This window comes from Pseudorasbora parva, chromosome 2 (genome assembly GCF_024679245.1).
Source record: "Pseudorasbora parva isolate DD20220531a chromosome 2, ASM2467924v1, whole genome shotgun sequence".
Lineage (NCBI taxonomy): Eukaryota > Metazoa > Chordata > Actinopteri > Cypriniformes > Gobionidae > Pseudorasbora > Pseudorasbora parva.
Window position 1 is genome coordinate 26,936,518 of NC_090173.1, and position 16,582 is coordinate 26,953,099.

A 16,582-nucleotide genomic window follows, 5' to 3' on the forward strand; every position below is an offset into this window, starting at 1 on the left:
GATTAATGATGCTGAAAAAGCTTTTGACATCACAGGAATAAATTAGAGGAATTAATCATCCTGAGTGTGCAAACTGTAATATTTTGCAATACATTTACTAGAGAATTTTGTATTAAGCTTAATCATTTTAATTTATTTTAATTGTCTTAGTTTAAATGTGTATAAAACATTATAAGTGTTTAAAGCTAAATTAAAGGGTTCAACGACTTCAATCTAGTTCTCATACCACACCCATTGTTATGTTATTATTTTCCTTTTTTCCATTGCACACACAATATTGTTTCAGTTTCTGTAATGTGTTTGTTAGGAAAATGACAAGACAGTTCCTTCAGTTTTCTTTTCCTAACATCACTGATTGCAAAATGGGGCCCCATCAAGGTCTCTCCGTTATTTTCTCAGTGCAGCAATGCCAGTGTTTCTCTTTACGTTTACTTTTACAAATCAAATTCTTTTTCAGATGTCCTTATAACTGCTGTGCCAAGAGACAAAGAAAAACAAAGCCAGGATAACTGAATACAAAAACACCCTCTTGCTTATTAATAAAGTTTCTTTGATTTCTTATACTAAAAGCCCACAGCCACCTGCTGTCATTGAATGTAGCCCTTCTGTTGTTGTACGTCATTCATCTCCTCCTCCTGGGCCCTTTCTCTGTTTTTGGTTTCGTTTTTCTGCTCAGCAGGTTTCTAAACTGACGCTTTAAAGAGCAGCGAAGGTTTGGTCTCCAAAGAAGCGCACCGATCTCTCGCCAGTACTACAGTAATGGCAGCAACGGTGAGTGGACCTATTGACATGTTCAGATATTTCTTTGATCTAAATTGTAGTCTTTCATACAAAAGCGTTAGCAGAGTAGTAACATGGAAAAGTGGTTAGGCTTATGATTAAACCACAGAGCACAAAACATTAGCAGTGTATAAACTGTATCTTACTGTAATACATTCATGTTCATACCTCATACTTTTAGCTGAATGTAACAGATAAGGTCTTACTTGGTTAACTAACTAACTTACTTACTAATGTAAGCCTAAAGCAAGTGACAATGCGTTTTAGTGTACCAATATGCAGGAACTGTCAGTCTATATAGAACCCCATTGAAGAGTGTACATGGACACTAACCATTTTGGATTAAAAGTAAATGGTTTCCACTGTGTTTGAATGTAGACGGAGCTTACTCTTAGATCATACCAGGAGGAAGTGGTGCAGACAGCTCTTAAGGGGGAGAACAGCATCATCTGGCTGCCCACTGGTGGAGGAAAAACCCGTGCTGCAGTTTATGTAGCTAAGAAACACCTGGAGACCACACCCAATGCCAAAGTGGCAGTGCTCGTCAACAAGGTGAAGCCACATTAGTGCTTAATCACACTGGGTCTGTGCATAATATTGTATGTATCTTTTTTTATTACGCATTGTTCTTTAGATTTGCACACTGAGTTTATATATTCATTGTTCTCAGGTGCACTTGGTAGACCAGCACTTTAACAATGAGTTCGGCCCTTATCTTGGGAAGCGATACAGGATAAAGCCCATCAGTGGGGACAGCGATGACAAGGACTTATTTGGGTGTCTGGTGAAGGACTCAGACCTGATCATCTGCACAGCTCAGATCTTGGAGAACGCCCTGACCAGCACAGAGGAGGAAAAGCATGTGGAGCTCACAGGTAACAGATGATTTTGTAAGACACACCACAACAGTATATTAGAGGCAGTTGTGGCCTAATGGTTAGAGAGTCGGACTTGTAACCTGAAGGTTGTGGATTCAAGTCTTATTATTGGCATTATTGGAAATGTTGGTTGGAGGGGAGTGAATGAACAGTGCACGTCAAGGCACCTAACCCCCAATTGCTCCCCGGGCGACGCTGCAAAAATGGGTGTGAGTGTGTTGCCTGTGTGTGTGCAATTGGATGGTTAAAACACAACAAAAATTCCAAGTATGGGATACCATAGCTCCATGTCACTTCACTTTAACACATGATTTATGTGCTGTTTCTAGCTTAGATCTACACCACGCCCATCATCCTTTACTTATCTTATCTTGGCTGTATCAAAAAAAAAAAATTGTAGTTTTCATTGTGACATTTTTTTTTTAATGATTAATTCAAAGATTTTTTAGTTGTGAACCAAGAATATAAATGTATCAATAATAAAAAAAAGTTTAAAAAAAATTAACAATAAACTGCTTAATGAATGGCATTTAGGATAATATTTGATCAAAATACAGTAAAACTAGCCTAGAAATCTAGACGCACCCTAGCGGCAGCAAATTTAATTTGCCCGCAAGTGTCGTCCAGGAACTCTCAATACACGTCTGAGCTGTATTCCTCACAATCTGGACGGGCCAATCACATCATGTATAGAGTCGGCGGGCGGGGTCTTAATGACGACGGCAGAGTTGCGTTTGCGTGCTTCTAGTAAACACAGAAACTGGCGAACGGCAGCGGTTTTTCGAATCAGCTTTGACTGCGACTCTGGAAGACTTGGAGTAAAGCTTTTCTCTGAGAAAAGAACAAAGAACGGCACTGAAGTCATTCTTAAAAAGGGAAGATGTGTTCAGAGTTTAGCCGACCGGATACGGCGAATGTTTAATCAGTCATTAAAATAAAAACCAAACTCTGGTCGGGACAATCTGTATAGAGTCGGTGGGCGGGGCTTAACATAATGACGGCCGAGTTGCGCTTGCGTGCTTTTAGTAAACACAGAAACTGGCAAATGACGGTCTTTCGAATCAGCTTTGACTGCGACTCTGGAAGACGGAGTTAAGCTTTTCTCTGAGAAAAGAACAAAGAACGGCACTGAAGTCATTCTTAAGAAGGGAAGATGTGTTCTGAGTTTAGCCGACCGGATACGGTGAATGTTTAATCTGTCAACTAGCTCCACTTCACCTTCTTCATTGCTCTGGTTGGTTGTAGCGCTATCCTATTGCGTGCAGAGGGAGTTTGAAAGACAACCGTTTCTATCCTATTGAAAAAATCCTATTCTGCTTAATATTTTTGTGGAAACTGATACATTTTTTTCTTTGATTAATAGAAAGTAAAAAAAAAAAACTGCCTCTATTTGAAATAGAAACCTTCTGCATAATAATGTAATGAGTATTTACTGACCCCAGATTTTTAATTGTAGTGTATATTTTTCTTGTTTTGTCTTTTTTTCTTCTTGTTTCTTACAAAAATCGTCTATTTTTTTTTTATTCAGACTTCACCCTGCTAATCATAGACGAATGTCACCACACGCAAAAAGAGAGTGTATATAACAAAATTATGAGCCGCTATGTGGAGAAGAAAGTAAGAAAAGAAGGGAATCTGCCCCAGGTTTTGGGCCTCACAGCATCACCTGGTACAGGAGGAAATAAGACACTGGATAAAGCTGTGGAACATGTCTTACAGGTGTGATACAGCTAAAACCATTATATCTTGTGACGATATTCAACATGGATATTTGTGTATTTGCACTGAAATGGCTTGAAAAGTTGTTTTTTCAGCAATACATTTTGACAACCATTGTTAAGTATATCAAGAAATTCAATACTAGCAAAATCATAGCAAATATTTTGTAAATATTTGACTATTTGAAGCAGCCCCAGTGCACATGAATACAAAAACCAACTGAATTTTTTAAACAATAGTACATTTTTATTAACGAACATTAACAAAGGTTAGTAAATGCTGTAAGAATGTGTTGCTCATTTTTGGTGTTATTTAATGCAATGACTAATATTAACAAATGAGACCTTATTGTAAAGTGTTTAAATTAATAAAATAATTCTTACTCTTTCGCTCTCGTTTTCAGATCTGTGCCAATCTGGATTCAGTAATTGTGTCCACCAAGAATTATACACCAGTGCTGGAGGAAGTCGTCCCTAAACCCATAAAGCAATATGACATTGTTGAAAAAAGAGCTCGGGTACCGTCCTCTGTTCGCTTTCAGGCTGCACTTCAGTCATAATACCGTTCTACTGCACAACAGCGTAAACATTCAATACCAAAATGTGTGTATGTTTGTTTGTGTGCAACAGGATCCATTTGGAGAGCACTTGAAGTTAATGATGTCAATGATTCATGAGTTCCTGCCGTCAACAGTGAGCCGTAGCCTGCGGGACATGGGCACTCAGGAATATGAAGCTGATGTGGTGGAACTAGAGAAGACAGGTTAGAGGTCATTGTTTCTACAACTTTGAGTTGTACATTCTCAATCCCCTGCAAAAAAAAAAAAGAAAAGAATAAAGATTTGATTTGATTTGTGTGTTTTTTTGGATCAGGTGTAAAGCAAGAGAACAGACTAATCGCTCAGTGTGCGCTTCATCTGCGGCAATACAACGATGCTCTTCTCATTAACGACACCGTGCGCATGGTGGACGCGTTTAATGTTCTAGACGAGTTTTACAAATCAAAGAACAACAAATTGCTGGATGGAACAGACTTCTTTCTCCAGGGACTTTTTGATGGTGTGGATTTTTACTATCCTGTTGATAATTGTGATGCTCTTAAAGGGTTAGTTCATCCAAAAATGCAAATTAGCCCATGATTTACTCACCCTAAAGTCATCCTAGGTGTATATGACATTCTTCTTTTAGACAAATAAAAGTGGTTATATTATAAAAATCCTGGCTAATCCAAGGTTTTTAATAGCAGGAATTGTTGCTCCATCAAAAAAACATGCTCCACACGTCTCTGGTGTTTAAAAAAATAATTCATATGAAAAAAGAAGAAAGTCATATACACCTAAGATGACTTGAGGGTGAGTAAATCATGGGCTAATTTGCATTTTTGGGTGAACTATCCCTTTAAAGGGACAGTTCATACAAAAACATAATTTACTCACCTTATTTTCCAAACCTGTTTGCCTGTTTTCCTTCTGTCAAATCCCAAACGATATTTTTCATACAATGAAAGCATTTAACTGGCGACTGGGTTTAAGTATGTTATGCTTTTTTGGATACATTTGGATACATTTATTTGTGTCTACCCATATCCACTATTTTTGCATTTTGATTACCGTTCTGTCATCTAACACTGACTTAAAGTTAATCTCTAAAAAAAAAAAAAACCTGATTATTTAATTTCTTGTTTCATTTTAAATTTTAGATAGAATAGGATCAAATTTTCATATATTTTATGGGTAATCTACCATAACATGGAAATTATTACTGGCCAGAATTTTAATTTTGGTGCAAAAAAAAAAAGCACCATAAATGTAGTCCGCCATATTCCAAGTATTACAAAGTCATACAGTAGCTTTGTGTGGGAAACAGGCTGAAATGAAAGTCCAATTCAAATTTTCTGATCATTTTTCTTCCTGATTAAATCTCAATCGATGAGTTTATGAGTGAACTGTCCCTTTATTTGTATTGTCTATGCTAACTCCAAAATTAGATGTAATTTGTGTTAAAATCTCAACTAATCGCTGTGTTGATGACAAAGCTGATTTGTCTGCTCTTACTCAGAGAACCGCGTGGAGCTAAGACACCTGGCATTGGATGCCAGCTTTGAAAACCCCAAACTGGCCCAGTTGCAATGCACACTGCTGGAAGAGTTTAGAAATAAAAAAAAGTCTCGCGGTATTATCTTCTCGAAGACGCGCAGGGGCACACATTGTCTGTATGACTGGGTGGAGTCTAACCCTGAGCTGCAGAAGGTCAATATCAGCGCTGGCATTCTCACTGGAACGGGTACTGGTGCAAACCACATGAACCAGGTAAGTTACAGCAAGAAAACATCTCAAATGTTTACCCTAGATGGTCTAAAACGTGTGTTGGTTGTATTTTCTCTTAGAGTGTACAGAAGACGACCATAAATAACTTCAGAAAGGGATTAATCAACCTCCTCATCTCCACAAGTGTAGCCGAGGAAGGACTTGATATACCGGAATGTAATTTAGTTGTACGCTATGGGCTGTTGACCAATGAAATCGCTCAGCAGCAGGCCAGTGGTCGGGCTCGAGCTGCTAACAGCGTCTACTCAGTGGTAGCTGAAGAAGGTGGACGTGAACTACGCAGAGAATACACCAATGAGTATCTACAAAGTCTGACCTCAAAAGCCATTGACAAAGTACAGATAATGAGTCCCAGAGAGTTCAGAATCAAGGTTTGCAATTTAAAGCTGACTTAACATGTCATATAGAATTTTTTTTTAAAGTATTTAAATTCCATTGCCTATAAAAACGTGTCTCTTTCTGCCTGTCAGATATCTGAGCTCCAACTATCAGCTGTTCTGATTCGGATCCAAGACGAGAGGAGAAAGAATGAGAGGATGCAGCGCTACAGTCCGGGTCAGGTTCAGCTCCAATGTAGAGGATGTTTCATTCGTGTCTGCAGTGGAGAAGATATAAGAAAGATAGAGAATTCACACCATGTCAATATCAACCCCGAGTTTGAGTGAGTTAATATCAGACCAAATAGACATAATAATTCTGAAAATGTGGAACAGTGATGATTATTTTAATGACATACTGTAAACAATCCTGCAAATTATGCTCACCAAAGCTGCATTATATTGTGAAATATACAATTTAGAGCAACTTTTCAAACATATTTGAATATATTTTAAAGTGTAATGTATTCCTGTGATATCAAAGCTGTATTTTCAGCATCATTACTCCAGTCTTCAATGTCACATGATCCTTCAGAAATCATTCTGATATGAGGATTTGATGCTCTAAAAAAGTATCAGTGTTGTGCTGCTTAATAATTTCGGGGTTTCTTTGATAAATAGAAGAATAGAAAGTTAAAAAAACATCTATTTGAAACATTATTAAAAAATGATTGGTTTCAGCATTGCTGAATAAAAGTATTATCGTCTTTTTTAAGGCAAAAGGACATTCTAAAATCAAATCAAAATATGCTCACAAAAATGGTTTGTTAGCTTATAGAAGAGAAAATGTCATTAGCTTAGGAAAAAAACAGTAAAGTCACTACCATGATTATATACAAATGTTTTTGTTCCTACCATGATTATATACAAATGTTTTTTGTTGTTGATTTTTTGTGGTCCATTTCATAGGAGGCATTATAAAACTGGGGGGCAGTTGTTTCTGGATAGAACCTTTGAAGATTGGGAGCCTGGACGGGTTATCAGTTGCAGTAACTGTGACAAGGTTAAAAAATTGATGACATTTTATTATCAGTGTATCCAACTTAACAGGAAGGAAGAAGTCCTTAAGAATACTGACCTACTTTTCTTTATCTATCTCTCTCTCTCAGGACTGGGGAATGGAGATTAAATTCAAGAGGGCGGCAACACTCCCCTGTTTGAAAATAAAGAGCTTCTCCTTGAATACTCCTGAAGGGAAATCCACTCACAAGCAGTGGAAGGATGTTCCGTTCCAGGTGGCAGAGTTTGACTTTACTGACTACATGAGCAGCCGTTTCCCTGACCTAGACTTAGACGACTGACCAACTAAACCCTGTAGAAGTCACTGTGCCAGATTTCCTCTGTCTACAGTGAGTATTTTTATACCACTGGCTTTCCACTTGTTGTAGACCATTAATTACTGTTCAATAGCATCATTTAAATATGAAATGATCCATCCTGGTTTCATGGTTGATTGTGATAGTCAAAATTTAGTTGGGAACCTCTGTTTGTAAACTTTAAACTTTCGTACTTCCAATTGTAGTATTTAGTCAGTAGTTTCTGTCATTTATGACTTTTGTTTTGCTTTTGTATGAAAAAAATGTGTCTTTTTTTCACTGTTTCATGCACTCAGGGATCAGGGCTTTGCTGCTCTCTTATTATTAGTTATTGTTGACATTACCGTGCAATATGTCTATATAATGCACTCTAAGCTCTTAATGGCCCTCGTTGCACACTAGTCTGCTCAGACCGTTGCTTTCAGATTGCTCAAACATTTACATGTATTAATTTAACAGATGCTTTTATCCTAAGTGACAAATGAGGATAAATATAATCATGAGATGTATAATGTATAAGATAAGATGTTTTGACCTTTTTAAATTTCTACATGACATTAACACACAAGACTTTGTTTATTTAATATGTAATAGGCCTATAAACGGTTTTAAAATAAATAAAACAGTTATGCTCTGTTTGTGATGAGCTATGTTTGTTTTCGTATTTATGATTGGTGCACAAGTGGATGTGGAAAGACTAGAGCCATAGATTTGCATTAAGGAGACAACAAAGTATCACGTCTGATTTGTTTATAAAGCCCTTTCCATTAGAGTAGACCAAAGGGTTGTACAAAACATTCTACCAATAATAATAAACAGAACATAAAGACAATTTCAACAATTAATAGCCATAGAGAACAAATGTTTTCAATCGAGGTGGATGGGTGCTCCACAGTCTTGGGCCAGCAACAGAAAATGCCCGATCCCTTTTAGTTTTCAGGCGAGTTTTAGGAATTGAGTGATATTTGAGGTCTAAAAGAATAACAAATAAAAATAAAACGTTAAAGATAAGATTTTCTATATTTCATAATTTGGAGTTTCTCAAAATAATTTTGTGTCAGCCACTAGATGGCGCCATCCAGTTTTGTTTTCTTTCCATGTTAATTGTTGCGAGTTTCCCTTAGTTAATTAGTAATTTAATTATATGCACTCGGGATTTGCCTTACCTAAACACTTTTGGCTTTGTTCTATGCTTTGTCAAGAGTCAATAGTTACAGTTCACCTTCCTCATCTGCACATAAACCATCAACGTTATGTAGAAGGTATTTTATATTTATCATATTAGGGAAGAACAAAATACTAGACTTGGTTACGGTATTTTTCTAACAAAATTATTTGGCAAAACAGCTACAGGTGTTATTTTTTACTAGGCAATTTTACAAAATGCACAATATCTACAACATAATCAGTTGTTAAGATTTCAGTGGTTTAATCTTGTTTTTGCATTCATAATTTCTTTGGATTCTTTCCTGGCCAAAATTGTCTGCACAGTTTGGTTTGTTTTATTGTGTTATCACAAATAAAATAATCAACTTCAAGTTCATAATATTCTTCAAAAATCTTTAACAGATATTTGAATAGTGGAAATGTCTGTTTTCATAGTCCGGCCATCACTGTGTTTTTTGTTTTTGTTTTTTATGTTGAATGAACTTCCAGTTCATTTATTTCATTCATTAATTTAATAGAGACATCAGTAGCTGTATCTGGCCTTCATTCATAGTACTTAGTAAAAAGATGCCATTAAAACAGGTATTTCAAATATACATTATATATACATATGTTCTTGTGGTGACGTTTTATTCAGTGTAATCAAAGCAAAAGAGAGCCAGAGCCAGAGGCCTGGGGTTGACATAAAGGGTAGTGTAGTGACAGTGTGGTTTTGCATGGATCAGTGCTTCAGCAAAGCCCACAGCGCACATTTAAACACACACGTACACAAAATGCCTGCAGAATAAATCACACGCATCCACATACACATGCTGCTCATTTACACAGACTTTAGCAAGGACATTCAAAGTCAAAGCTAAATTTCTGTCACAGACAGCAAGAGCTCTATCACATATGTTGCGTACCCTCACTCCATTTTCTGCAAACACTCACTTCCTTTACATACAGTTGATTTTCTTATCATGTCCATTATGTCCTTTTTGTGTGTACACCACCTGAGTATGATTTTAACTTCAGCAGTCAGATAATCGGTCAGTTGTGAAAGAATGTTTTGATGAACATGAAAGTGAAGTTGAACATCTCCAATGGCCTGCACAGTCACCAGATATTATTGAGCCACTTTGGGGCATTTTGGAGGAGTAAGTCAGAAAAATTTTTGCTCTACCAGCATCACATAGTGATCTGACCACTGTTCTGGAAGAGGAATAGATTAAAATCCCTCTGGCCACTGTGGAGGACTTGTATCTGTCATTCCAAAGACCAATTGACATTGGTATTGGCCGCAAAATGAGTCCCTACACACCACACTAATAAATGACTGTGGTCTAAAACCAGGTGTTTCAGATTCATAGTCTAACCCCTGTGCCTAACCACTTAAAGGGATAATTCACACAAAAACGAACATTCTGTCATCATTTTGTTTCAAAGCTCTATAAGTGTCTTTTTTTCTGCTGAACAACAAAAGAAGATATATAAAAAATAAAAAAAATGTAGCCAAGCAGCTACAGCAACCATTGACTAGTATTTTTTCCTACTATGGTAGTCAGTGGCTGTTCTATCTGTTTGGTTGTAATTTCCCCCCCAAATATCTTCTTTTGTGTTCAGCAGAAGAAAGAAACCCATACAGGTTAGAAACAAAATGATGACAGAATGTTCGTTTTTGGATGACCTATCACCAACAAACGAAAGTATTGCGTATCGCTGAGAGTATTATAAGTCGAGTCGATTCTGATTGGCTGTCAATGTTTTAATCGTTTATCATCTGAATAATCGTTCTAAAAAGAGATTCCAGCTGTATGGTACCTCTGTGTCGTTATCGTTATAGCTGCGGTGTGGACTTTTTTGAACCCATTCGTACAGAATTAGAATTTTTTTTATTTTATTTTTAAAGGATATTATTATGTGAATAAAAGAGGTGATATAACTAGCTCTGTGTACAGATTGCTGTCGGGGGCAACAATATGCAGTTTAGTGTCAATGGGCAACAGCATTTGACTACTGAATTCCGCGACCAGTCAGAACCAATCAGTTTGCAGGGAGCCGACTTGGATGGTTTACTGCAGATGATGTTTTCAGCAAATGTGTAAAGAGATCATACAGCTTTAACCAGAGATTTCAGGGGGGTTAAATTAAAAGACCCTAAAAGAGTCTAGCACCAGCTATGGGTCAAAAATAGAGACAACACTACAGCATGCACGCATGGCGCAGATGTTGTTGGTGTGTGTGCGACTGAGCGCTCTACACACGTTATCAGACAGGATTAATCATGCCAGCAGGGTTCATAGGTGTGTTTGGGTCTGTTTGCGTAAGTCTCTAGCTCCATCCACATCCCCCCCCACCCCCACCCCCGTGTGTGTGTGTGTGTGTGTGTGTGTGTGTGTGTGTGTGTGTGTGTGTGTGTGTGTGTGTGTGTGTGTGTGTGTGTGTGTGTGTGTGTAGACCCAGGTGCAAAAGAGATGGCAAAGGAATGGAGATTAATAAATAGACCCGCCAAGAAGACACAACCAAATATTTCTCCTGCTGTCATTTAAAATGACTCAGCACGCATATAGAGACTGAGAGACATTCCTCTTAGTCCAACAAAGAGTCTGTAATCAAAACCAAATCTTATAAAAGCTCCAACCCAATGGTTATGGTCAGTGTTACATGTAAATACAGACTTGTCTCATAAAGCAAATCTATATTTCCAAAATTCCTTTCCTCGTTCTGTCGTAGCTAAGCATGGTTTTTAATTACTGATGCTCGCATGCAAACGTGAACCTATTCAGAGACATATGCTTTGCTTTTTGTGTCCAGCTTATAAACCCATTTCTTTCAGTCCATATATAACCATCTGACCACACTAACACACTGAGACTGTAAATAGTTTGGTATGTAAAAATAACGTGATTGTAGTGGAGTGATTAAAGGAATACTTCACCCAAAATGAAAATTATGTCACTTACTGACCCTCAAGTTGCTCCAAACCCATATTCTGCCTTTATTTGAGCACAAAAGAAACAATTTAAAGAATGTTAATGAGTCTTTTCCTGACCATGATCTTTAAAGAGCCCAAAAGAACAGCATAAAAGTGGCTCATGAGACCAGATTCCAAGTCTTTTGACGATATTTAAATCATCATTCACTAATATTTTTTTCTTCCAATGAGCTGTTAACTTAAGAACCGCTGTAACCAAATCATTACTCTTAAAGTAAATGTTAACTGGCATCCATGTTTCCATGAGCAACCTTTAAATATAGAACCTTTTGAAGAACGATGATGATAGAATGCACAAAATGTTCTTTATAGTGGAAAAAGGTTCTTCAGACTGAGGGGAGGGGGAAGAAGTATTTAAAGACCTGGCAATTGCAGAAACCAATAGTCTTACAAGTCGAAACCTTTATTTTAAAGGGGGGGTGAAATGCTGTTTCATGCATACTGATATTTTTACACTGTTAAAGACTTGGATTCCCATCCAAAACATAGACAAAGTTTCAAAAGTTAAGGTGGACGTTTGATGGGAGTATTTCTTTGTCAAAAATACTACTTCCGGTTAGTCATAAGTTTCGGCAAGTTTTTTTCGATCATGGGTCCACTTGACGTTTAAAGGTCGGAATTTCCTTGTATGGGCCTTACGGACAATTCTACCGGAAGAGCGTGAGAGAGAGAGGGAGAGTGCGAAAGCAACAGGCTACGCCCATCAAAGCGCTGGCTCGTAGGCTGCGCTGCACAGGTGATGTGACTTCAAGAAATTAACAATGTCACCAAAAAAGTGCGTTTTTGGTTGCCAGACCAAGACAGTCCTGCACAGATTGCCAAAAAACCCCGCGTTAAGGCAACATGGATGGAATTTGCTTTTCCGGATCAGCAACTGAGTTGCGCAAAGGTTTATGTCTGTTCACTGCATTTCGGTGCCGACTGTTTCATAAACAAGGCCCAGCTCGACGCCGGATTTTCCGATCGCCTAATGCTGAAGGATGGAGCAGTCCCAACGATAAAGGTTCCAACGTTAGAACCGCAGGCGGTGAGTAAGACTGCTTCAAATGTCTGTGTTTTTGCCTATGCTCATCAAGTAGCCCAAACATGATCACGTATAGTTAATTGATCAATGGAGCATGCGATGTGTAGTGCGTGTACATTTGTGTAGCTGGCCACTATATGTGTAACTTTATGTTTGTGTATTGTAAAAGCACTCCAAACAACAATACACAAAGAGTGGGGAAATATGTTGAACTAAATAAGCACGCTTCTTCATTCAAATGCGCTACTATTCCGTGTCTTTCTATGTAAACACTAGCCTGTCGTGCAAAACCAGTCCGCTTACTACAATTGTCTAACGTTACACAAACCACGCGTAAACACACACACACACACACGTGCACAACTGCACTTCCCACATGTACACCTTCAAAGACAAAAAAATACGACGATATAATTCAAGTATAAATATGTAAATAACACAAGCCGCTAAGCATATTATATAGTTAGTGTATAACTTGTACCACATAGAGACGTCCTGCTCTAGTCGTTTTTGCTGCTGCTCCTGTTCAACTGCAGCCTCTGGGTCTGATTCCGGATCATAGATGTATGGCTGTATCTGATTAAAAGCATATTTTTATTTTGAATAAAGTTTTTTTCCCGCTGTTAGGGATGACACAGCTTTATGACGCACTCAACACAATAACAGCGGCGCACACTCGTCATTATTTAGCTCCGCTTACACGATACGCCCCCACCCGCTCGGCTTTTTTCGGAAAGACTCGGAACAGCGCATCTTTCTTATATAATTATCAAAAAAATAAAGACTTTTCGGAGATATGCAGGATGCAATGCTACTCTATAGGTACTCAAGATTGACATGACACTGACTGAAACTGAGTGTTTCACCCCCCCCCCCCCCCCCCCCTTTAAGTTAGTTCAACTTGAGAACCAGCTCAACTGGTTTATTGAAAAGACTCCAAAGAATTATTCATTGTTTGGATTGAAAATAATTAATAATGTTTTATTTATATAGATCACCTTTTCAAAACTCAATGTTGCTTTACAGAGGCAAAAAATAAATGTAAATGTGAATAAATGTGAACATATTGATATCAATGACCTAAATTTTAGCCTGTTCCTCAAACAAAGTCATAATATGACTTCTGAGACCTGGATGAGTAAATAATTAAATCATTTTTTATTAATTTGTTTGCGCTGACTATTCCTTCAAGAAGACCACAAACAAAAAACGTTCTTCAACATAGATTCAACATTCTCTGTCATTATCGGCAGTCACACCCATTTTTCCTTAAGTCTTTCTTTCTCTCCTGCTGTCTTTGTCTCTTCCTCCCCTATTCATCCTTTTGTCCATCTCTCAGCCTTGTATGAAAAACACCCTGTCAATCTTGTTTTCTTTTTCTCCCTATTCTATAGTTAATAGGCTCCTATTTTCTCTGCTAAGAAGCTGTGTATTAATGATCATGTGGACTGGGTTGTTTTTGCGTGTGCGTGTGTGTGTGTGTGTGTGTGTGTGTGTGTGTGTGTGTGTGTGTGTGTGTGTGTGTGTGTGTGTTACAATGCTGAACGAGACTGAAAAAGAGAGAGAGAACAGTGTGCATAGACTGTGTATTCGTGTGTGCAAAAGAGAGACTGAATGGATGTGTTGACTCACTTCAGATAGCCAGTAACAGCCAGTAAAAGACAAGGAAATTGGCCCAAATGGGGTATGGGTAATTTCACATCTGCTGTGTTCAATCAACCCCTATCTGGCTTTTGTGCAGGCCAGCTCTCGAAAAACAGGCAGGTGTGTGTTAGCATTTGTGTGTGTGTGTGTGTGTGTGTGTGTGTGTGTGTGTGTGTGTGTGTGTGTGTGTGTGTGTGTGTGTGTGTGTGTGTGTGTGTGTGTGTGTGTGTGTGTGTGTGTGTGTGTGTGTGTGTGTGTGTTAGTGTGAAAGTGAGATTGCTAAGCACAAGACAATGTGTAATATTGGAAAACAAAGCACTCAGTGCTTTAGTTTGTTTGTACAACACATGCAAACCTAACTACACAAACACATTCAAACAGAACGTAACATTCTTCGTAACTCAAAAATTATGGACAAGAGTTGATAAACTCTAAGAGTTGATAAGTTGATAAAGCGTAAAGTGAATATTAAGTATTAACATTATACCATTATTTAACTATAACATTATAGATTTTGTGACTTCTGCTGTAAAATAAGCTTTTATTTATTTAAAGGTGCCCTAGAATGATTTGTAACAATATGTTAAATTGTTCTCTGATATCTACATAGAGGGTATATGGCTTATTTAAGGGAAAAAAATTGTCCAGATACAGTTTTACAGGTCCATTTACACAACCCTATAAATTGTCCCCAGGATGTAATGCTCTGTTTTTGCCTTATTTGGAGGAGTCATGAACATTGATGTAGAGCTCTGCTCTGATTGGCTTATTTCAGCAGCTCACAGCAGTTCAGTGAAGGCTCGTGAGTCCTGACAGAACACAGACTGTCATTTAAGACACTTTAAGAGTGGTTAGAGGTGAGGCATCGATTGACTGATAAACAACTACTCTGTAAGTGTTTGTAACTTTTCTCATTTGATTGTTTGTTCATTTGTTGTTGGATAAGTGTGTCTGTGTAATGCAATGGTGTGTATTATTAGTTTTGGTGTATTCTCGTGGTTTGTGTGTGGGGGAGTTAGCATTTGTTTGGTCATTGCCACGTTTGTGAGTGAACGCGCTAATTGGGGGCGTGGCCAGCGAGGTAGCATAGGCTAGAAGTGAAGCATCGATTGACTACTAAACAGCTACTCTGTAAGTGTTTGTAACTTTTCTCATTTGATTGTTTGTTCATTTGTTGTTGGATAAGTGTGTCTGTGTAGTGCAGTGGTGTGTATTATTAGTTTTGGTGTATTCTCGCGGTGTGTGTGTGTGGGGGGGAGTTAGCATTTGTTTGGTCATTGCCCTATGGTCATTGCCACGTTTGTGAGTGAACGCGCTAGTTGGGGGCGTGGCCAGCTGAGTATAAATGGCGTGATAGTCCGCGGCAGCGTGAAGCCCTTGTGTATCATTTTCCTTTTCATTATTTGTGTTCGGTTTTTCTCATTTCTATCTGGCCTTTTCTTTGATCTGTATTCACTAGTGATGGCGAAGTGAAGCTTTCTGAACCAGTGAAGCTTTCTGCAATCTGCACAGTTGTATCAGAAAAAGGTTCATTACTCTAAAAAGGCAGAGCTCAACGAGGATCTCTGCTGGTGAAAGTGAGGGAAAGCGCTGTGTCGCAAAATGTTTATCTAGAAGCAAAAAGTGAATTAATGGCTTGATTAATAAATTAATGAATTAATCAATATATTATATACAACATTATATGACACAATCTGTTCCATTGCATACTCCTAGTAACTTAAACCAATAAAGATATGATTTTGTATTGTGAATGTGAACATTTTTCCTGTTTGTAAACAAATAAAACTCAAGAATAAAGGAAGTATGCTAAATAAATGCATGCACACAAGGAAAAACACAGCCACACTTTCACATGATTATAGAAGGATAGGCCTATACTTGTCTCTAATGTATGAAGTCATAGGCTAGTGCGGATTAAATAAATAAATAAATGCGGCAGAACAAAAGCCAAATAAATGATCAACCTCATTGGGCGAAATCAAATGAAAGTGTTCCCACATTTCAGAAAGCCCTCTCTTTGCAGCAGGTTCCATAACAAACTCGCGCAATACAAAAAACCTGCTAAATGCAACGCAATACAACTCAACAACCCACAAGGGCACGCCCTGTGTCGTGCATTTTTAAACCTTTCTGAATCAGTCACGTGGGTGTTTGTGAAACGAAGCTTCGGTCGTCATTGGTCACGTGGTTTTGATAGAACGAATCAAGCATCGATACAAAGCTTCACAGAAAATAGCTTTTATTTTTTTATGACACACGCTTCGGAGCTTTGGTGTCACTGTTAACATCACTAGTATTCACCATGTGCTTTCAAATCTCAACTATTACTACTAGCACTCGTAAATCACGCTCTGTACGCGCGAGACGCCGC

General features: G+C 38.0%; 1 protein-coding gene across 1 annotated transcript; it reads left to right on the forward strand.

The window, feature by feature from the left end:
* The first annotated feature begins 137 nt into the window (after positions 1-137).
* dhx58 (DEXH (Asp-Glu-X-His) box polypeptide 58) lies at positions 138-8,012 on the forward strand. Its single transcript, XM_067414143.1, has 12 exons — positions 138-771; positions 1,159-1,332; positions 1,451-1,655; positions 3,187-3,377; positions 3,781-3,894; positions 4,007-4,139; positions 4,250-4,435; positions 5,435-5,685; positions 5,763-6,074; positions 6,174-6,364; positions 6,990-7,083; positions 7,190-8,012. Exons 1-12 carry the CDS (start codon positions 760-762, stop codon positions 7,379-7,381), a joined length of 2,055 nt encoding a protein of 684 aa, XP_067270244.1. The 5' UTR covers positions 138-759; the 3' UTR covers positions 7,382-8,012.
* Positions 8,013-16,582: the final 8,570 nt, after the last annotated feature.